The following is a 21,549-nucleotide window of genomic DNA, read 5'->3' as shown; positions in this document are numbered from 1 at the left end:
ATTCTTAAGGTATTTTTTTTTGTCTTATGTTATTATGAGAAATGTTTCATTCTTCATCATTATTCTATGAGTAAGAATATAATTGGAGGGGTTTATTTTAACAGCTACAATTTTTAGTTCTGTAAGCTGTGAGTGTTACACGTGTCAGTAAGGTTGGGAATTATACTGTATGCAGCCCAGTTAAAATGCATTTTGAATTTTGATGCATTGATGATATAGTTCCTCTCCTGAGATACCTTTATTTGCTATTATCTGTTTTTTAGATATGTATCTGTGCTAGCGACATTTCTAGGCAGAGTTTGGTGCACAATAGCATGTTTCCTGAATAGCAAAGGATGAGTACTTGTTGAGTGAGACTATATATGTTAAGACCATCTTAAATATTATCCCCACTGTTACATATGCCAGGTACAGCACACTCCCTTGTTTATCCCTGCCACCCCTTGGTGTTAGATGCCCCCAGTGTGCGGGGACATTCCTGGGCGTCCAGCAGGCTGAAGAACACACCACAGAGGCACCAGCATGCAGGCAGCCTTGCAGCACTTTGAATTCATCTTTGATTTCCTCACTGTAAAAATGATGTCAGGATAGCAGGGGTTTGGGAGCCAGAGCATAGCTCCTGTTGGTGCTGAAGCTCAGAGGCAGTGGGGGTGGCAGGAATGAGCAGGGCTATCTAACTGGAGAGCAGGCTCTGACTTTATTCTGACATGTAGTTAATTTGTCATTTCTGCAACGAAGGATCAATAAAAGCATGGAGTAACCAGTAGTTGCTTAAGCCTTCTTAGTGTCTGTGTGTCTCGTGTAACTTCTGTTGTTTGAAAAGCAACAAATGTTTTTCTTTATACAGGAGAACATACTCCAGAAGGTAGTCATGACTGCATTTGCTGACCGTACTGTGGTTACAATAGCAGTAAGTACAGTCTCTGCTGCTGTTCTAATGCAAATAAGAATCAGAAATGCCACATTAGTCAATTCTTGTCAAAGTTAATAAATGTGTTAATTTGGCCATTAATCTTTTTTTAACGTGGTGTTTAAGTGTAAGATTTCTTTTCCATTTTAAACTATTATTTAAATATATAACATCAGCTTCTTAAATGTGTTGCGTGATGCTAAGACTGATTGCCTGTAAAGGCATGTAATGTAAGTGTGCAGTCTATTTTCTGTTACCTGTTTTAGGCTAATTTAAAATATAATATGACTGACTACTGTGAAATCAAACTACAGTAATCATTTAACTGAAGACAATTAAAATTGTGTGATAGTACTGCCACTGGATAAAGCAATTATGTTTCAGAATTTAAACAAATAAATGAGATTCTTACTAACTTTTAAAAATAAACATTCCATCCCTGTTGACAGTGATTGAACTTAAATTTGCATGTTCTTGAAGTGATTATACAAAGATCTCGAGTATCTATAAAAAATTGTTTATGAAAGATTTGACCTGAATCAAAGCAGTTGGCTCAACAGGTATGTCAGAAGCAATACATATCTTTCAGCCCTTTATTTTCTAAAAATACACATATTTCAGGGAGCTGAAATAAAGTCATTATGCTTCTTAACATATAAAAATTAAACACAAGTCAAGAAATATATGCTCAGTGATCTTACAATATCTTTTTAATTTCACTTAGCAAATATGTAATGGAAAATCTGATTTATCTTATGATATCCATTCAGTGTGTCATTATAAAAGAAAGCAAAGGAATCATAAGCATGAAATTTCCTGATTTATCTGCATGAAAATTCTGAGTTGCACTGCATTTTGCATTTATGTATCTTTTTCATTTTGTTTGGGGGTAGGCTGAGAAAGTTTTATTAGTCTTTCACTCTCTTAGTGAGTTTTAAACTGCACAGTTCAAACAAACAGCATTTTGGAATAAACTTACTTTTAATGTTTTTACTTCCAACTGTAAATGTGGTTTATGGTAGGCAGGTTTATATTTAAAATGCTCTGTAATAAAAACATAAAGGGGGGGGGGGGGCGACGTTGTGTTGTGGTTTGTTTTGGGGTTTTTTTTTTGAGAAAGCCATGTATTCCAAACTTGTGCTTATGAAGAATAAGAATAGGAAGAGTGTAGTATTGGGTTTATATTATCATCTATGTTACTTTACCAGGATGACAGCACTGATTGTGTTATACTGAAAGAGATCAGACAACAAGGGCAGAAAGTACAACTGGAACGTGATATTTCAGTCCCCTCCCCCTGCCTGTGGACTGGATAAACGTCACAGGAGGACTGCAGCAGAGATGAGACTTGTAGATGCCATAAGCGATTATTTCATGGAACATCTGGCTAGAGAGCCACAGAAGGAAATAAAAGACTTGTTTTGGTACTGATGGTGCCCAAGATCTGATTAGGAGTAATGCAAACCCAAAAACTCCAATGCAGTTACACTCAACTTTAAAGAGTGGAATTCTGTAAAAATGAGAAAGCTTGCTAAAAACAAAACCAAAAAATATTTAGGAGGGAGAGGGGGGAAGCTACAAGAGGAAGTAAAGAAAATTTCAGTCTACAGGGATCAAGGAAATTACTGAAGGATTGTATTCAATAATCCTAGAGCCAATGCATGCTATTTATTAGGAAATGCTTGAGTAAAGATAGAAAGAAGCTGGTATGGCTAAACAAATAAAAAAGACTATTAGAAACAAGAAGGCATTCTTGTAAAAGCTGAGTTAATAGCCAAATAAAGAAAACAGAAATTATCATAAGTTCTGGGGTGTTAGATATGAAAATGCCATAAGGCAGGCCAAAAAAAAAAAAAAAAGTATGAGAGCAGCTTCTGGAAGGTATCCAAACTAATAATGAATCCATTAATCTTTGAAACACACCAGGAGCAGAAGTCTGTCAATCTATGGGGTCATTTGATGATCAACACATGAAAGAAATGCTCAGGAAAGATAATAGTATTGCAGAAAAGCTAAATTAATTATTTTCAGTATTCACTGTGGAAAAAGCTGGGGAAGTTTTTTCCTAATAAAATAAATTCATCAAATGTTAGGGCTTACTAGCAAAAGGGTAGAGAACAAAAAAGAAAACATCATACCACTGTATAAGTCCATGGTTCACACATACCTTGAATATTGTGTGTAGTTCCAGCCTTCTTGTCACCAGAATGACATGTTACAACTGAAAAATGAGAAGCACAAGGATGATTGGACATGTGGAACTGCTCCTTAAGGGGAGCAGCTGAGTAGGTGAGGCCTCTTCTGCCTGGAAGAAGGACAACATAAGGACATGTGAGAGGTCTGCAAAATCATGAGGCAAGAGGCATCAGATGAAGCTCTGAGCAGCAAGGCCCAGAGCATACAAAAGGGGTACTTATTCACACAGTGGGGAGCAAGCCTGGAAAAACCTTTTCCAAAGGATGTGGATGCAAAACGTTTATGAAAGCTCAAGAGGAGACCTAGGCAAGGTCTTAGAAGAGAGATCTATTTGGTTTTACAAATAGACAAACCACACCAAGCTCAGGAACCCCCCTGATCTAGATGTAGTCCAGGAGTGGGAAGAGTACCCGCATGCAGCACCCCACACTCACTTGACCTGTTCCCACTTTTCCTGGCTACCTTCTTATGGCAACATCTGGTGGCAGGACTCTGGGCTAGGGGACAGTGTAGTCTGAACTCATATGACAATTCATATTCAAGTTCCTATGTGCAATTCAGGTACTTGAATATCCACATGGCTCTTGATCCGTATATTGATCTGCAGTATTTTCACAGTAAATTAGGATGAAAAGTAGGATAAGTAGCCTTAATCAAACTTGAACTTGATAGGAAAATTAATTTCTGGAAGTCTGTCTTATCCTGGAATATATTTGATAGATACAGTGAACTGGCATTTTATTTGTTTTTCAGCACCGCGTGCACACAATCCTCAATGCAGATTTGGTTATTGTAATGAAGAGAGGAGTTATTTTGGAATATGACAAGCCTGAGGTTCTGCTAGAACAAGAAGACAGTGTCTTTGCTTCTTTTGTACAAGCAGATAAATAATAAAAATAAATGAAGCATTTTAAAGTACAATTGTATTATTTTCTAAAAATGTAAAATACTTGTAAATAAATACTATTTCATAACAAATTGAGCTTTTCCTTTTTTAATAAAGTGAGCCATTTTTCTTCATCTGAAACATGAATGAATTATCCATGTACTTTCCTTTTTTGTATACTACTACTCTTCCTTTTATTTGCTACCAAAGAATTGTGAAATATGATTGAAACAAACTACATGGGTGAAATATGACAGGATACACATCAAACATAGCCAGCATGGAGTTTTTATGTAACTCTTAAATGTCTCCTGTTATTTTATTAACATGTTATTTTTTTATGCATTGTAGCCCTGTTGTAGATAATGCTCAGGCTGACTAAATGGAGAAGGAAAAATTATATACCAAAGGTATTTCTCAAAAGCTTGTATCTCTTTTAATCATATGACTCTGTAAAGCTTTAATATCTAAATATAAAATCTATAAAAAACCTTTTTTATATTGTGGTTTATTGATACAATAAATTGTGCCTGTGTATCTTGCTCTCCTTTAATACCTTGTAGAAATTAATCACAATCTAATTCTTTTAGTTTGTCTTAGGCTGCCTCACCTCTATCCCCATTGAATCATATTATACTGATTCCAAACAGGATTGAGCCAGACTCCCTCCCAAACTATGAGGAAGCTAAAAGGCGGCAGGTTGTGATAAAGTATCAGTGTTTAATGCATGCTGTTTCCAGACCAGTACAGACGTACCAATTCATCTGGAAATTACGTCTCCAAATGTGGTAAATAAACAGTATTAAACCTTTCACTGTAGCTCAGAGCCATGAGAGCTTGACTCATTGTCTCTTAGTTTCACATATTTTGCCCACTGTCACACTGTCTCTAGATTCACTGTGATCTTTGCCGATATATTATGTATACTTATTAAGATAACTTGTAACCACTGAAATTATCCTAATTGGGCTGGACAACTATTTATCCCTGCCCTATAGATTCATTGTGACAATCATTCCAGGACTTAATGAACTGCTAAGAGGTTAGAACATCAATGACCCAATGGAAGGCTACAATTTTTCACTGTTATTTTTAGAGCAACTTTGGCTTTACGTTAATTTTTGTCCTCTTCCCCTTTTTGAAGAATTTCTAGCACTTGGGAAAACTCCTTTCTCTTTTTTAATCTCTTTAGCCTGCTCAATTAATTTGGATTTTTTTTAAAAGGTTTTATTTTCTAGAAAAAGACATCTCAATGTTCTCATGGGGTACGTGGTATTTTTTTAATGCATTACTTCTAGCACTGCAGCAGAGAGCAAGGAAAATTGAACAACTGTTTTTGCTGTTTTAGTGTTACTAGTTTCACAGCAGAGTATTTGCAGCATCTGCCTGCTATTATTTGTGTAATAGGTAAGGGCATTAAACTGGGGCCAGAGAACATAAAACCAACAGGAGAGTGTAGGATGAACAATGGTGTAAGTGGGGAGGCAGAATACAGTTATGCAGATGAAATGCATGAGCTCTGTCATTGCCTACTACAGAAAAAAGAGGAAATGGGCACTTGGGAGACACCTTCTCCTCCAGGGAATAATTCTGCTGGGCAGAGTCAAAGAAAAAACAGCTGCAGAACTATTGGTGTGTTTTTACCCTGGGATACCATTAGGGCTAAGAGAAGAAATGGGAGACAGGTGACTATCCTTCCCGGGTGGCGGAAGGGCACAGTGAGCACTGAGCAGGTTTCTACTACAGCTACTGTGTGTGCTGTCTCTTAGCTGCCCAGCACTGGTCTAAGGCAGGATCTCATCCTGTAAAGCCTTAGGAAAACACCACTCTGCAGGCCATCTCAGACTCATGCTGCAGAGATCCGCAGAAGCTTTGCAGCTATCTGTGAAAGATCCTAAATCCTAATGGCAAGAAGAAAGATAGAGAGAAGTGCAGTTTCATATACTTTTAATAAAGTGCCTGGGATTTGATACTGCAATTTGGACTAGCTCCTATTCCATGAGCTTCTAACAACCTTACCTGGAAAAGAATGCAAGGGAGTAAAGGACACAGCATGTTGGTAAGAAGACTGCATTATGTCTTGCAGCATTAAGAAATAAGAGCTCAAAGTACAAGTGTCATAGATTTCCATTGTAAATGAGGCTTATACTTCACAAAGCAGCCTTGCAAGAGAGTAGGGTGAGTTGGTTCATATCCATCCATTATTTATCCTGCAATGTGGTACCATTAAAAAGATATGTGTCTGAACAGAGAGGCCTCTTAGCTACCACATAGAAAATACACTTCGCATTTCCTCAGCAGATTTTATCTAGTCTTGTTTATATGTGGCCAAGTCCCAGGGAGTTTCTGCCCCCTAACTCCAAAGAGTTAGAGCCTCAACAGTGACCAGAAGCAGTATCTAAGAAAATTATTTTATGGTGGGATGCTCACTGCCATTATCTGAGTCATTAAACCTGTTTCCTTGAGATAGGCATTCCAGAAGTTGCTATTGAATCAGGCTCACAAAAATATTTTGCATGGCAATGACACATTACTAAGCAAAGTACTGTACTAGAATGTGTGCAAGACAGCCTCAGAGCAGCCATGTGAAGCTGCTGAGGGGAGCTGCCATGTCCAGACTTTATTTCTCCTCTGGCATGGGACTTGGCTCAGTTCCAAAGGTGTTAGTGGGATAGGCTGCCCATGGAGATGCAACCAGGGCCTGGTTTATTTTGATTGTTTTCTATTAAGCGCTCCCATTACACAAAAACCTTTATAGCATTTATCCCCTTGTCTTAGCATGGTGATTTCATCCTGTTCTACTTATTTCCAAGGGAATATTGTTTCTGTGGAAGGCCAGGAAGCACAGCCATGCCTGCTGCACTAGCTCTCAACCCAGCTCTGCTCATGCCTTCCCTGTGGCTTTGCATAATGAACTCCGATCTCTTTTCTTCTGCCTACCCACTCATACAGCAAGGTGATTTGTGAGGTTTAATTCATGTTAGGCTAACACTGTGTTACCTTTGAAAGAATGGTCTGCTTCTAAAGGCAGAATAATACCATGCTGCCAACTAAACTTTAAGTTAACGGTTATAGTAGTATCTTCTTTGATGGCCATTAAAATTAGGATAAATTGGGGCAGGATGGAGTTTTGAAATGTAAAACCTCTTTGTGGGTGGAAAAACTTACCCCTCATGATTCAATACTACAGAGTGGGATTGTTCACTCCTGTGAGCCCAATTTGTTCAGCAGCTCTTAACACAAATATGTTGGCTCACTCAGAAAATCTGACACTTTTTTTAAAGTAGCTGTCACTTGATCCACAAAGACAGGGCTTCTTTTTATTCTGCTCTAGATATTCTTCAGCAGAAGCCACTTGCTTTGCTGTTCCATCTCAGCCAACAAGTGCTCAGGGGTGAAGGAAAAGAAGTGGCAAATGACAGTCCCAATAAAGAACACAAGTGGAAGCAAGGAAACAGCCTTCTAGCTCTGTAGAGTTCAGGATTGCTAAAACCAACATGGTGAGCATGTTGATGCAACACCCCTTGCTGCAGTACGCTCCATGGGTTGTTCCTAGCACCAGACTATGAAGCAATTTACCTTTCCCTTTAAAACACTCCTCCCTGACACTTTTTTTTTTTTTTTCGTTCTACATTCATGTAGTTACCGCCCTCTGGAGGAAAAGGTACAGCATAATACAACGATTAGAAGAGAGCATAAGGAAAAATGGCACAAAAGGAAGGCATGACTGCCTCTTGAATACCTATGTTCATCTCTGTAAAAGAGTGCGAACTGTTACCAATCAACCGCATGGTGTTATAGAGCCTCTTTGTGCTCACTTCAAAATGCTGGAAGTAACTAGGAGCTGCTATCAGCTGGAGAACCCCACCTTTGACAAGTGAATCTTCAAAATACTTCATCCATTTGTGTTTTTTTAAATGTATAGAAAGAAAAGTATAAAAATTAAAATATTTTTAAGTCAAATTGTATATATAAACCATGTACTTAAAGTAAAAGTGTAGGTGCAGGTGACATATTCACAACAAGCACAAAAAATGTCTAGCAGTCAAAGCGATACAGAGGAAGGGGAAGTATCTCTGGCTAAACTCAGTGGTCTGGCAGCCAGGTACCAGGGCTCTTCGTTGTCATTTTAGTTTTATTTATCAAAGCAGCAAGAAAGACAACCCGGAACAAGAGAAAGCATGGAATATTGGGTAACTGACCCCTCCGAGAGGAATGGTTGTGTCCAAGGACATGCAACATACATAAAAAACCAGAAATAGTCTAAAGTAATAGTAATCATTTAATTACAAGACCTATAATGACTGTTCAGAGAGATTACTTGAAAATGCTCTTGTGAAATCCCTAAGTGGGCCACAGTAAGTAGCTGTAGGTGGTGAAGGTTAATTTCAACCCCAACTGGCTGGCTCCCAACCATGAACTGGGCTATTACCTTGCCCAGGCAATCGATGTCAATAATTGCTTACAGTATGTACCAAAGCACTTAGAGCCAAAACTGAAGGGAAAGTCCATGGACACATACAATCAGAAAAATATAATCATAAATCCATGGCACTAAAGAAAAAAACTCTTATTTGTAATACCCTAGAATGCTTTAGCCACTCTACAACTTCAGTGGCTAAACTGAAATAGCAACAAAATATTTAAATCAGAGTAAGTAAACACGTGAATGAGAATATTGCTATTTAAACAGTGGAGCAGCCACATCAGAGTGTTTTTATATAACACATCTTGTCACAACGGTACATCCTTATACACATGCTGATGTATGCATTCATACACACACAGACATCATACTGCCACAAACTAGTTCCAGCTTCCTGCCTTCTTTTGTTGCCTCTTCTGGCGATTTTGATGTCTGGAACTTCATGTCACTGTGGGTTAACCATTTGTGGACAGATCATTCATTTGCAACATTTACTGCTATTTGGACAGTAGACATTTTCCTGAGCAGTCCCAGCTTTACATCATTTCATGAGCTCCTTCTTTAAGAAAAATCCTTCCTTAATCAAGGCTAAATAACTCTAGCAATTTTTCTAAGTTGGAATGAGCCCCTTTAGTTCCAGGTCTCTGTTTAACCATTATGTCCTTGGACTTGGCCTCTTCAAGCAAATTTCCTACCACTGCCCACCCGATTCACTAGATTAATGCAGCACCATTTTGTTTTCTGTTTCACGGAATAATCACCCAACCTTAAACCACATCACCTCGTGAAGTAGCCAGTTAGTGAAGCCAGGTACTGGCAGCAAATCCATCCTCGAACAATTACTTACAGAAATCGGCTCTGGGGAAAGGGGATCGCTCACACCACCGCGGCCCGAAACCCGACCTCCCCCTTCCTCAGAAAAAAAAAAAACCAAACAAACAAACCCCACAACAAAAAACAAAACTGAGGTAAAAAGGCAAAGAAACGCACCCAGCGCTCAGCGGGGAGCAATCCGGGACTCGTCTTCCCCCTTCCCTTCCCACAGGGCGATGCTGAGAAGCGGCGCCCATCGGTTTTTAACTGCCTTCCGTTGCGCCCGTTGCCCAACGACCGTTACGCGGACGCGCGCGGCTCCTCCACATACACGCGCGCGCGCGCGGGAACGCCTCAGTCCCTTGTCCCTCCGCTTCGGGCTCGCCAAGGGGCCGGTACCGGCTCGGCGACCGCAATATCGAGCCCGGGAGCGGCCGAGCCCGGCCCCACACGCCGGGAACCGGCGTGTGGGGCCGGGCTCGGCCGCTCCCGGGCTCGGCCGCGCCGCCTGGTGGCCGCCGCGTACCCCACCACCTCCCCGCCGCCGCCGTACTGCCGGGGCCGGCTACGGGGGGGACTGCGGCGGCGTCGTGCACCCGCTCGGCCCCCGCGGCGCGATCGTCCCCCCCCTCCTCACTCCCGCCCCTGGCGGAACGGCGGCTGCATGGGGCAGTGCTGAGCGGTGGAGCGGCGGTGGCGGCGGGGAGCCATGCTGTCGAGGAAGGGAATCATCCCCGAGGAGTACGTGCTGACCCGGCTGGCGGAGGATGTGCCGGATCATGCCCGGTACCGAGCACGGGAGCGGCGGGCGCGGTTCGTGGGCAAGAACGGTGCCTGCAATGTGGCCCATAAAAACATCCGGGAGCAGGGACGCTTCCTCCAAGACGTCTTCACCACCCTGGTGGACCTCAAGTGGCCCCACACGCTGCTTATCTTCACCATGTCCTTCCTCTGCAGCTGGCTGCTCTTTGGCATGGTCTGGTGGCTCATTGCCTTCGCCCATGGAGACCTGGACCACAGCACTCGTCTGCAGCGTGACCCCGGAGAGGGGGCGGTGGGAGCCCCAGCCAGCTTTGTGCCCTGTGTGACCAGCATCCACTCCTTCACCTCTGCCTTCCTCTTCTCCATTGAGGTGCAAGTGACAATTGGCTTCGGGGGACGCATGGTGACAGAGGAGTGCCCGGCCGCCATCCTGGTGCTGATTGTGCAGAACATCGTGGGACTGGTGATCAATGCCATCATGCTGGGCTGCATCTTCATGAAGACCTCGCAGGCTCACCGCCGGGCCGAGACGCTCATCTTCAGCAAGCATGCGGTCATCGCCCTGAGGGAGGGCAAGCTCTGCTTCATGCTGCGGGTGGGTGACCTCCGGAAGAGCATGATCATCAGCGCCACCATCCGCATGCAGGTGGTGAAGAAGACTACCAGCCTGGAGGGGGAGGTGGTACCCCTCAACCAGATTGACATCCAGATGGAGAACCCCGTGGGGGGCAACAGCATCTTCCTGGTCTCCCCACTCATCATCTACCATGTGATAGACAAGAACAGCCCCCTCTACGACATCTCTCCCCTGAACCTTCACCACCACGAGGACCTGGAGATCATCGTCATCTTGGAAGGGGTGGTGGAGACCACTGGCATCACAACTCAAGCCAGAACCTCCTACCTGGCAGATGAAATCCTCTGGGGCCAAAGGTTTGTGCCCATTGTGGCAGAGGAAGATGGGCGATACTCTGTGGACTACTCTAAATTCGGCAACACGGTGAAAGTGCCCACCCCTTCGTGCACTGCTAGGCAGCTGGAGGAGGACAAGAGCATTATGGACACCATGCCATTGTCCCCTAAAGGAACAATAAGGAAGAGGTCTGTCAAGCTAAAGCCCAAATTTACCATAAGCGATGAGCCTTCCTGATGCCTTTTGACTGGGAAACTCTGTTAGGGCTTTGTGTCTGAAAGATCTCATAAACTCAAAACACTGAGGTGGCCTCTTACTTTTTTTTAAATTCAGGTTGGTAGCACAAGGTATGTTCTGGTGTTATTTATTGTGGGATAAATCTAAAGCTAATTATATTTTTTTAAAGGTGTGAGAGATTTCAAGCAGCACTGGAAGTAGGAAAATCATGGTCTGCAGCTTTAAATTTCAGTTCAGACTGTCCTATTTAATTGCACGATCATTTTGCATTGATTAATCTGCAGGTAATGACATATTTTCTCAAAAAATAAATGTATATTTATCTTCAGAGATTGCAGTATTTAGGGTCTTGCAGTGTCCTAAAGTCAGTAGTTTTTAACTTTGTTTTTTTTTCTAACTTGAACAATCAATATAGCAAATAAAATATTAATAATTAATAAAGTAGGCTGAATTTAAATTATAACAAAAAGGTCAAGCAATGATACATGTGACACAAGACCAGATCTGGAAGTGTCTATGTATTATACTCTATGTCTCAAAGAAATTAACTGCCAAATTTGCTTTATCCATATTGTATTGTATGGAGCCACTCCTACCACATGCAATATGAAATGTATTTGAATATTTACTCTTGTTTATTTTAAACCCCTTTACACTTCCAAAATAAAACATTCAGGAATACTTTTTTGGATCATACATTTCTGATTGTAAGCAATGTTTTGTCTTTAAAAAGAGTAGCAGATAGTATACAACTGAAATTAATTATAAATAGGAAAAGTCTATGTTCTAATTTCTAAATGAAGTGAAGCAACATCACACGCACAGACACACAGAGCCAAATGGCAATAGGATTCCCAGTAAAAAAATTAATCTGTCCCTTAGGTCAGAGTGAATTCTGTTAGATAATCAGGGAATATAAATAGAAATCAATATTTTAAATGAAAGGGCAATGCTGAATGCTGAGATCGTATCTACATGCAGTAGGCAAAACCTTTCACTCCTTCCTCTTTTGTAAAAGAAGCCGAGGGTTTTGTGCTTGGGGAAAGGAGGGATGTGTAAGACAGTGTGGTCACTTCTGGGATGCTGTGTCACAAAATATACTCCTGCTGAGGAAACGGTTCCCTTTCAGTTTACATCCTGACCTCCCTATGCAGCCAGTGCCTGTCATGGTTTTTAGCTGAATTCAAGATCTGGCATTTACCAGCAAACGTGAAGGAGCCATGTTCACCCCCTCGGTTCCACTGTGACAATAGGAGCAACCCTCCTTGGCACACTGCTGCAAATCCTCTCTCTGAGGATATCAGTAGCAGCAGCAATTTTATTTCTATGCAGGTTTATTAGGAGCTAGCAACATTATTAACTACGGTGTGCTATTAACAGGGCAAAACTGCCACTCAAGTAAAAAAAGATAATGTCCGAATAAAATCTAAATAAGCATTACACAAGCTGTGCAGAAAGGCACCAAATTACTTTCAAGCTTAATTATTCAATGGTCTTCTAGTATTAAGTTCTTGTGTGTTATGTGGTTCACGATGGACACCTGAAATGGTTTGTGTGGCAATAATAGGGCAAACTTTTGATGCCTTGTCAGTGTAACAATATGACAAACTCATTCAAAAATGTGACAAAATGTTCATATTGACTATGGAATATTTTCAGGCATCTATAAGAAAATGAAATCATGTTGGGGTAAAATCAAAGGTTGTTTTAAAATGATAAAATAGTAGTTATATTTTCAATATTTATGTATTTCAGTTTTATGAAGACTTGTATCAGCATTATCAGACTGCCAGTTACGAGAATAAATGCCAATTTGGTTTCCAAATTTCTTCTGTGAACAGCTCTGAAAATGTGGTATGTGTTTCACAATGAAAAGACAGTCAAACTAGCATTAACAAGTAATCCACAAAGAACATTTAGAGAGGCATATTTTACATTTGTAATCATAAAAATTCCTATTTTTTAAAATAGGGAATGATTAAATGCCTTGGTGATTAAATTTCTTCTGTAAGACTGACTGTAATTGTCACGTTATTTTCCAGCTTTCCCTTTCAGTGCCTCTGTTCCATCGCCCATCAGAGGGACACTTACAGTAGAGCTATTTGCATCTCCTAGACACCTTTGTTCCTTTGAAAGTTCATTGTTCTTTATCACCTGTCACAATACTACTGCTCTGTTCTTACAAGAGTCATAGATAAAATATTAGACTTCGCTTTCCAGTGACTTGAAATCGTTGGCTTCCTCTTAGCCTTGTAGTGCCTTATTTCAATGTGTAAGATACACCTTAAGGTTCTCGCACAAAATCTCTTCAGTTCTAGTGGCATTTTAAAGCTCTTGTCAAGATTTGACCTAAATGTGAAGCAATTTCAGCAGCACTACCGTGCAACTATTTTCAGGAACTGATGCAAACCTCTTTTTCCCCTCAGGGAAGTCTGTAGCACAGAGAGGTAGAAAATTCTCTTTGTTCACTGTGAGATGGGAGGGGAGAGATCAGAGGAAACAGCTTGCATTCGCTGGGCTGCTTTCAGGACCACCTTTTGTCACTTCTTCTACAAGAATGTGCCCAATTTTCTGAAGTCTACAATAAAGAGGCACCATAATATTATGAGGAAAGCAGGATTTGTACTATTAAAATCACCATAGTGAATTATTTCAATCAAAGTGTTGGTGATTTTGAATCTCAGGATTCTTGTAATTTTAAATTCTTTTGTTCTTTCACCATTTAAAATATTCAGAAGCATTTCAGGGGCAGGGCAAGGAAGAATAAGTGTATTTATTTTGTACTAGGGATATTACTTTTCTGTGAGAATCCTTTCATTTTGTCATTTACAAAGTATTTGGGAACACAAATATCTGAAGTTGTTCTTAAAGTTGTACTTATGCTGACCACCCCCACCCTCTGTAGGAAGGTTCTGAAGAAGGCGTCAGTGCTGTACTTTGCCGTAGAAAAGTCCACATTCTTAGCAATGAGCAAATGTGGCATTTTCTATAGTTGAAGTCTAAAGTGAGTGGGCTTTTGAACTTTCTGTCTCAGCCTACGTCTGCTTTTTGATAAGTGGCATCGCAGTTGGGGTCCTGCCGAGGAGCTGGGGGGAGTGTGCTGTGGCTCCCACCGCCGCTACCTCTCCACATGGCCTCTGCACAGAAACCAGGGTGAGGGAAGCTGGGAGCTACATTCTCGGGGCTTCCCCTCACCAAGGAGAGGATGTGGACACAAGAAGTGGGAAGCTGTATGTTTGTAGCGCCCCATTGCTGAATTTAGGGTGTGGTGCAGCCAACTGTGTCCATGGGATTTGCCTTTCGTGCGCTTCAGAGTCCAGAGACCGTTACCAGTTTATACTCATAGTTCGCACTGTTCCGTGCATTCGAATGGGAGTTTGTCAAGCTGTTTGGATGGGCAGAAAGATCACAGAGCTTATGAATCAGAAACTGAGACTGGAGAACACTTATGTTATATGCCATAGTTTTAAAATACTTGTAGTGACTGCTGGTGAGAACATAGCCACAGGATGTATCAGTTTCATGTTGTGTTTCCTAACGAAATCAAGGGACATACGTATACAAAAATAGAGTATAACAAGGTCTGACTTTGTCTCTTTATCCCCCAAGGCACATGATAAGTATAGTGTTATAGCAGTGTACTTCAGCAGGGCAATGTCCCTATAAATTAGATACAAACCAGAAGTGAGCTCAAAAGGCTGCATATTAAGGCAAAAGAGGTTCAGGGACACAAAATAAATGCATTTAAAATTCACAAGCAACACAGTGAGAAGACAATGCCAAGAAGTAATAAACTATTTTATGCTGAAGCCCTTCACACCAGCAAAGGTGTGACGATGCTGAGATGCGAGATCAGAGACCTAAAAAGCAGATATGAGAGGCTGGTATAAATCCATACTTACACGCTAGCATGGATTAGTGACAGAGTCAGTGTCAAAATTCAGCCTGCCCTGTAAGGTGAGACTGCAGGATGGGCATGATCAGCATTGCTCAATCCAGTGGGTAAATATTGCTACATGTTGAGCAAGGTGCAAGTCACAACAGAGCACCGTTGGAAGCGGTGTTAGCAGGGCTTTGTGGCGGCTGATTCTTGTGGTTAGTTATTAATAGTTAATAATACCAAACTAATGAATAATTAATAGTTCTTTGAAAACTGAATTAACTTCCTCATGGTTTCCTTCCTCTTCCTCTCTTTCTTTGTACACTGGTCACCCCTAAAGGTAATTATTGTAGGTCTGCTGGCACAGCTTGTTTTGATTTGGGATAAAGCACAAAAGTGCTTCAGGAAATAAAATACAAAAATAAAATAGATATTAGAAACACAAAAATCCTCTGTGAGATTGCCAAGCTTGCAATTTTCACAGTGATTCTTTGTAGAAAGCATGGAAATATCTATTCCTAGGAACTGGATATTAATAAACTGGCATAGATTATTCCCTGGGTTTCATTTTGCAGGTCCCTGTGGAAGGGAAAGTGGCTTAGCTCTTCGGGTTTGGGTTGAGGGAGAAGAGAAGAAGGTTCAAAATCACTGCATTTTGGACTCCCTGCTTACACCTTTATCTCTCCCCATGCTCAAAGTTATACTGGTGTCGCCACTAAAAATGGGCAGAATCAATGTCCATTACAGTGCATGTTCCTGTCTTGCCCTGCATTCAACCAGGGCCAGCTGCCCCATTCCAAGGTGGCAATCTGAAACTCAACAGCCCTAACTCAAGGTTCCTGGAAGGCAGTAGAAAAATTCTCACCCATTTCAGTGGATTTTTGGATCAAAGGGCATAATCCACCAACCTGCTGAAAGCATGTGCTGCAGCAGAAAGAGGGATTTAATCAGCACTGCAGACCTTACTCAAGTAAAGCTGCTGTTTGAGATGAGAAGACCCTTGTGTGAAGGAGGCCTTGGGTAAGCTGGACCAGAGAGGGTTGGTGGTACATGCACTCAACGTGGCTGGTGACTGTCTAACCGCCTGTAACAAATGACTCAGTGTACTATTTTTGATTCAGCAACAGGAGAAAGATATGTGATACAAACCTCCACACCCCCCCAAGAAGAACTATTAAAGGAGCAGAAGACATTCTTGAGAGGCTGCAGATACCGCTGCCTCCATCCTACTCTTAGCACTGCTGGGTGCCCACAGAGGACAGTATGCTGCATGTTTTTCTGGGTTACGCCCCTATTTTAATACATAATGTGACTTTAAAGAATCAGCACAGGGGAATCAGTTTAAAAGTTATTTTCAAAAATCAATACCTGCAGCCCCTCTTCACCAACTGCCCCTGTCAACCTCTGTGCCTGACTTACTTATTGAGTTTAAATGCAGATGGCAGCTCTATGAGAGGTTTCCGAACCTGCTCCCTTACTGCAAAGCCAAGCAGGCTTAAATAATCAATCCCATCTGAACTGGAGGGGCCCAGAGGCCTCATGATGGTGTCCCTGCAGAGGAACGTCTCCTCTTCCCTCTCCTCACAGGAGCCGGGTCTTGCCCCCGCAGGAGCCATTGAGCATCCTATCCCTTCTGTCTGCCCCTGCTGCTGTGAGGGTGGTGAGGCCCAGAGCTGGGAGTAGGGCAGCTGCATGCGACACTGGGAGGTGGGAGCCACCCTTTTCCTTCCTTGGCTGTTCCATGGTTATTTGCTATTTTAAGCAGCAAATACCTGCTTATTGGTTTGGGTTTACATTTTCTCTGCACAAGAGAAGGTAGGCACACTGTATAAATAGCATTGTTGTTGTTACAGTCATAATAATGTTATTCCTGAGCAGAGCTGAGATTGCACAGAGATTGCCAGTGAGCATCAGTGCCAGCAACAGGACCCCTTGACTTCAGTGAGCCTCAAATCAGGCTCCCATGTTAAATCTGGGCCTTTGAATCCAAGAGAGCTTGCCAGGGAGTTCATTAGCCCCAGGATTTCCCTCTTATGGTTGAGTGTTATTAGGTAAATGGGGTGGGCAGCTGACCCAAATAGTTCCTGATCGTGCCTTTGCTGTAACAGTCATCCTGTTCCCCATGTTATATGTTAAATGTTTCCTTCTTCAGCATCTCCTGGGGAATTCTTCCTGTGCCTTGTGAGTAAAAAGTCTGATTTATTGCTTTTTCTCTAGTGTGAGAGAATATGGCACTTGTGCATATTGTATAACCCTGTATGCTGAGGCATTTGAATAACTTGAATGTTTTTATTGGGCTGAGATCAGCTTGTCCAGTTTGTTGAGTCCTTGCTGTCTCCTGGTGAGTGCGTGCAAGTAATGGGGGCAATATTTTCCATATCCTGCCTTTGCCTCAGTGTTGGTAGCTCTACTTTGGCTTTAAAACTTGATAGAAAAAGTTAGCAAGGTAATGCTTCCTTCGTGGGAAGGGTGGAGAAGAAGAGCAGTGAGATGAGCAGGAAGATTTGAGTGTTCATTTTTCAAAATACATGGATTTTGTTGGAGCAGAATGCCCAGAGAGCAGCTTCCTTATGTAAAAGGATGGTAAATTTTGACCCTGTGGGTAAATAAGCTACGCTATGTAACCATCCCCAGTGATGTTTTAGAAGATGACCAGCACTCTGTGTTTGTGCTGACCACTGAATACATGAGGGTGGCTTGATTTCAAAGAATTAATGGCTGGCTTTACCAACCATGGAGAAAGCTCATGCTTGCTGAGAATTTATCTAGAATTATAGGTAGTAAACAGATAGTTTTCCAAAGGCAGTATCTACCTTTAGAAATGTCTCTGTAGAAAGTAGCCATTGTTTTCTCACAGATTTTCTTCTATCAAGTGTTGTCTGAACATCTATAGCTGAAATCTTTACACTTCGAATCTACGTGCTTTACTAAATGGATGCGTTTGATAGTAACACTTGCTCATTCATTTTGAACAGTTGTTTTTTTTGTGTTTCCTTTTTTTAATTGCAGCAAAGTTGTTATTCCTTTGATTTTTTTTCTGCTTATTTTATTCTTTACTGCACATAGCCTGAAAAATTTGTCACTTCTGTTGTGTTCTTTAACAGCCTCTTTTTAAGGAAAAAAACCAAAAAGTTCCACAGCATGCCATAGCCCTGTGACCCACAGTCAGAACTCTTAAATTACAGTACTACCATTCAAGTTATTTCAATGGTATGAAAAGTGTTTCTACTGTTATGTGTAGATCTGTGCTCACTGAAGAGAGTCTGCTTCCTTTGTAAAGTGGAGCTCAATCAAGTTTTAAAATGTACGTTTCCTCAAAAGTTTTACCTTCAGTAGAAACCTCACATCTGGTGCTACATTCTTAGCTCTGCTTTTCTGTTTTGCAAGTTACACAGGAGATGAAACCAGATCCATCCTCGTAGTCCATATTTTCCTTGATTGGGAATAGTCCCTTAAACCAGGTAACTAAACTCACCCTGTTTCTGTTCCTTCCAGATACATGGCACTGAAGCATCACACCCATGCTAGCCTTTGGATGTGCAGTCATGCGCTTTCTTTTCAAAGCGGTAACTGCTTCTTGGCTAGATAGACCAGAATCCTTACTTTTATTTCTTCAGAGAGAAGAAAATGAAGATCTTGGCACCAAAGCCACTCCATAAATGTGTCATGTTTGCCGAGTGGTTTGTGTTCTACTATTAAAACTGTAATTTTCACATTTCACTGATGTCCCATAACATTAAATAACTACTTGAAGAGACTAGTATAGATGTAGGACTCCCTGCTTGCTAACTCCTCTTGTTTGGACTTGGCCTTGAGCAGGCACAAAGTGAACCTATTGCGTGTTCAAAAACTTCCTCTGTATGTCTGTGAATCTCAGTCTAGACTGCCAGAGATCCCTTGCCACCTCCTTCAGGTGACTTCCATAGGAAAAAAGGCCTTTGTTTAACAACTACTAGTATTAACTTGAGGACAACTTCTGTGGTGGTGGTGGTGGACAATATACATCCTGACTATTTCTTCCCCTTCTACACACACATTGCTGATCCCAAACCTAGAGTCCTGTAGGACATATAGGGGTGTGCAGCTGCTGCATAAACCATCCTGTCACTTAGACCTTTCAGTGATGTTTGTCTGGTGAGGTGAGAATCATGCTCAGGAATGGTATTATCAGAATGACCTTTATAGTTTTGTTCTGTTCTAAAACTAATACTTTAAAGGTTTCTGTGTGGCTCTGACTTGCAGTCAGAGATGGTTTATTAGCAGCCCTGTTAGGTCAGTATAAGATTATTACTATTGTAAATAATTGTATTTCTTTCTACTTTGTAGAAGAACCTGTTATAAAGGGAGTTAATGTATCCATAGAAAAATCCACAATCTTGCATTAAAAAGTATTGCCAAATTTATACCAGTCCACAAAATTTTTAGTAGTATGTTCTCATTACCCAATATTCAGTCACTGCTGGTTTTCACATTGACTCTCAGAGAAGCTACTCTAAAGTGTACTAAGTTCAAAAGATGCCTTCTTACTGACTTAAAAACATCTGGATGCACTTCAGAAGATGCCTGACTAAAATGATGTGCTGGCATTTGTATTTCATTCATTTTTCTGAAACAGCAAATCAGCGTTAGTTGAGAGGTTTGATTTGATCCTTAGTGAATTGATGGGGAAAAGTTCTGTTAGTTTGTTTTTAAAGTTTACAGTGTAGCTATAGCTCATGTAACTCCTGAAACAAAATTACTTTCCCTCTCAACTTACATCAAATAGTGCTTTGTACTGCCCTTAAAGTGAAAGGGCCCACAGATGTATTATACTTACCTAGGAGCCTTAAAAATAACTCTTTTGTGGTGGGTTTCTCTAGGCTTTGTATGTTACTTTGAAAGCAAATTGTTTTGACAAACATGAAAGCTGTAGGTGTTATCTGAAGCACAGATTGTATGTAGAAGCAATTGCCCGGGCAGCCCAGTAGCTCTTGTCTGATGTTATCCTTGATTATATCTTCCTCCAGTAACCACTAGATCTGAATCTCTTCAGGACAGAAATCACTTATTCTACACACACAGACACAGAGAGATGATATAGTATTTGCTAATGACTTCCTTTTCACATCTTTATCTGCTTAGCTAGCAAAGAAACTTGATTATTTAGCTCTTTATAGCCTTGGTATTTATATATTTGGCTATTTATACAGGAAGCAAGAGGGATCCAGTCTCGGTAAGGAATACAATAAGTATGAGAAATAATGTTCTTTTGAGATCTTAAACACAATGAACCTCTACTGCTCTGGCTATGAAAAAGTACTTATTTATAATACTTTGGTACTTGTCCAGCTACAGGGCTTCTGTAACAAATGTAACAGGTAATTACATATTTTATTAAATTTTCTGTGGCTTATGAAGTTCCCAGCTTCCCTTTGCTAGTCCTTCTCGTGGTTCCCAAAACAGCTACACCAGCACAATTAAAAAGGTGGTGAACTATGGAGTACAAGTGGTTTCCCTGCTGCAGGAGGAACAATCTATTTACTTTCTTGTAAAGCATTGGTGTCATCCTATTAAAAAATGCTTCCCCAGGAAAATATTTCACAAACTCCAAGAGCTATTATTTCCTTTTTTTTCTTTTTTCTTTTTTTTTTTTAAGACTTTCTTGAAACCTTCTAAGAGATAGACACCATCAAGTCTGATCAAGGGGTTAGGCTCCCTGATTTCCAGAAGGGTAGGCAGGAATACAGATGTTGTGGGCACTTAGAAATTCTCAGGCTAGCACTGTTTCTCAAACTGAATCTAGACCTCAAGCCAGATCTATATCTGGACCATTTTTATTCCTTTTGCATGCATTGGTTTGCAAGTGCAGTGCTATGTAGGTGTCTCACATTGGGACAACCAATCAGATCTGGGTGGGATTCTTTTCTTTTTTTCTTTTTTTCTTTTTTTAATACTTTATTAATATAGTTTGTGACAAAGCCCAAATCTTATCAAGAGCGGTACTTTTGGTGCTCCTTAGATTCAGCCCTCTCAAAACTGATGCATATAAAGCTGGATGTCCAGGACACAGCTGCACTGATCTTGCTCCAGAGCAGACTCCGAGAGAGTCTCAGTTACATCAAAGCTAAAACAGGTTTAAAGGCACTGTGTCCTTTCCAGATATTTTCAAGTGGACCAAAGAGGAAAGCGTAAACATTACTGCCCAAAGAACACAGGATAAAAGAGTTACCTTGTAGATTGAGAGAACAGTATTTCCTTGTAGTACTCTTTGAATGTGTAACGTTGGCAGTTAACTGCGCTGCCTCAGTAATGTGAATGTAATTTGGTTTTCTTTGCAATACAGTTTTGTCTCCATCAAGAGATCCTTTGTTTTAAACTTTAGCATCTGTGAAGGATCCTTCTGAGAGCTACTCATCATCTTTATACTGAAAGAGTTTGATTCCTTCAGGAAAGAAGGAATGGGCTCTGCAAGTTAAAGTGAGCAACTTCACAGCAGTTGGCATGTCCGTTAAACATTGCACTGCATCCACCGCTGGTAGGGCTAAAA

The 21,549-nt window shown here is 41.1% G+C and overlaps 2 protein-coding genes and 1 long non-coding RNA gene across 7 annotated transcripts in view; 2 read left to right on the top strand and 1 right to left on the bottom strand.

Moving 5' to 3' along the window:
• ABCC8 (ATP binding cassette subfamily C member 8) overlaps positions 1–4,083 on the top strand; it is an 80,099-nt gene extending 76,016 nt beyond the window's left edge. For 2 of the 3 annotated variants that reach the window (XM_054826561.1, XM_054826560.1), the window contains 2 exons: positions 848–910; positions 3,860–4,083. In XM_054826561.1, the coding sequence (XP_054682536.1) occupies positions 848–910; positions 3,860–3,997 (201 nt within the window). In that variant the 3' untranslated portion in view covers positions 3,998–4,083. Of the gene's footprint in view, positions 1–847; positions 911–3,859 lie in introns of those variants that run through there. The other variant, XR_008577271.1, reaches the window with a different exon arrangement.
• The window catches only part of LOC129206762 (uncharacterized), a 53,956-nt gene extending 44,266 nt beyond the window's left edge, over positions 1–9,690 (bottom strand). For all 3 annotated transcript variants that reach the window (XR_008577274.1, XR_008577273.1, XR_008577272.1), the window contains exons 1-2: positions 9,409–9,690; positions 3,078–3,215 (exon numbers count right to left, since the gene is read on the bottom strand). This is a non-coding gene — a long non-coding RNA (uncharacterized LOC129206762). The remainder of the gene's footprint in view (positions 1–3,077; positions 3,216–9,408) is intronic.
• A 50-nt stretch (positions 9,691–9,740) lies between these two features.
• Positions 9,741–13,057, top strand: KCNJ11 (potassium inwardly rectifying channel subfamily J member 11). Its single transcript, XM_054828775.1, has one exon. It carries the CDS (start codon positions 9,941–9,943, stop codon positions 11,141–11,143), a length of 1,203 nt encoding a protein of 400 aa, XP_054684750.1. The 5' UTR covers positions 9,741–9,940; the 3' UTR covers positions 11,144–13,057.
• The last annotated feature ends 8,492 nt before the right edge of the window (positions 13,058–21,549 follow it).

This window comes from Grus americana, chromosome 5 (assembly GCF_028858705.1).
Source record: "Grus americana isolate bGruAme1 chromosome 5, bGruAme1.mat, whole genome shotgun sequence".
NCBI classification, from domain to species: Eukaryota; Metazoa; Chordata; class Aves; order Gruiformes; family Gruidae; genus Grus; species Grus americana.
This window is presented reverse-complemented; position numbering and strand designations above follow the sequence as displayed.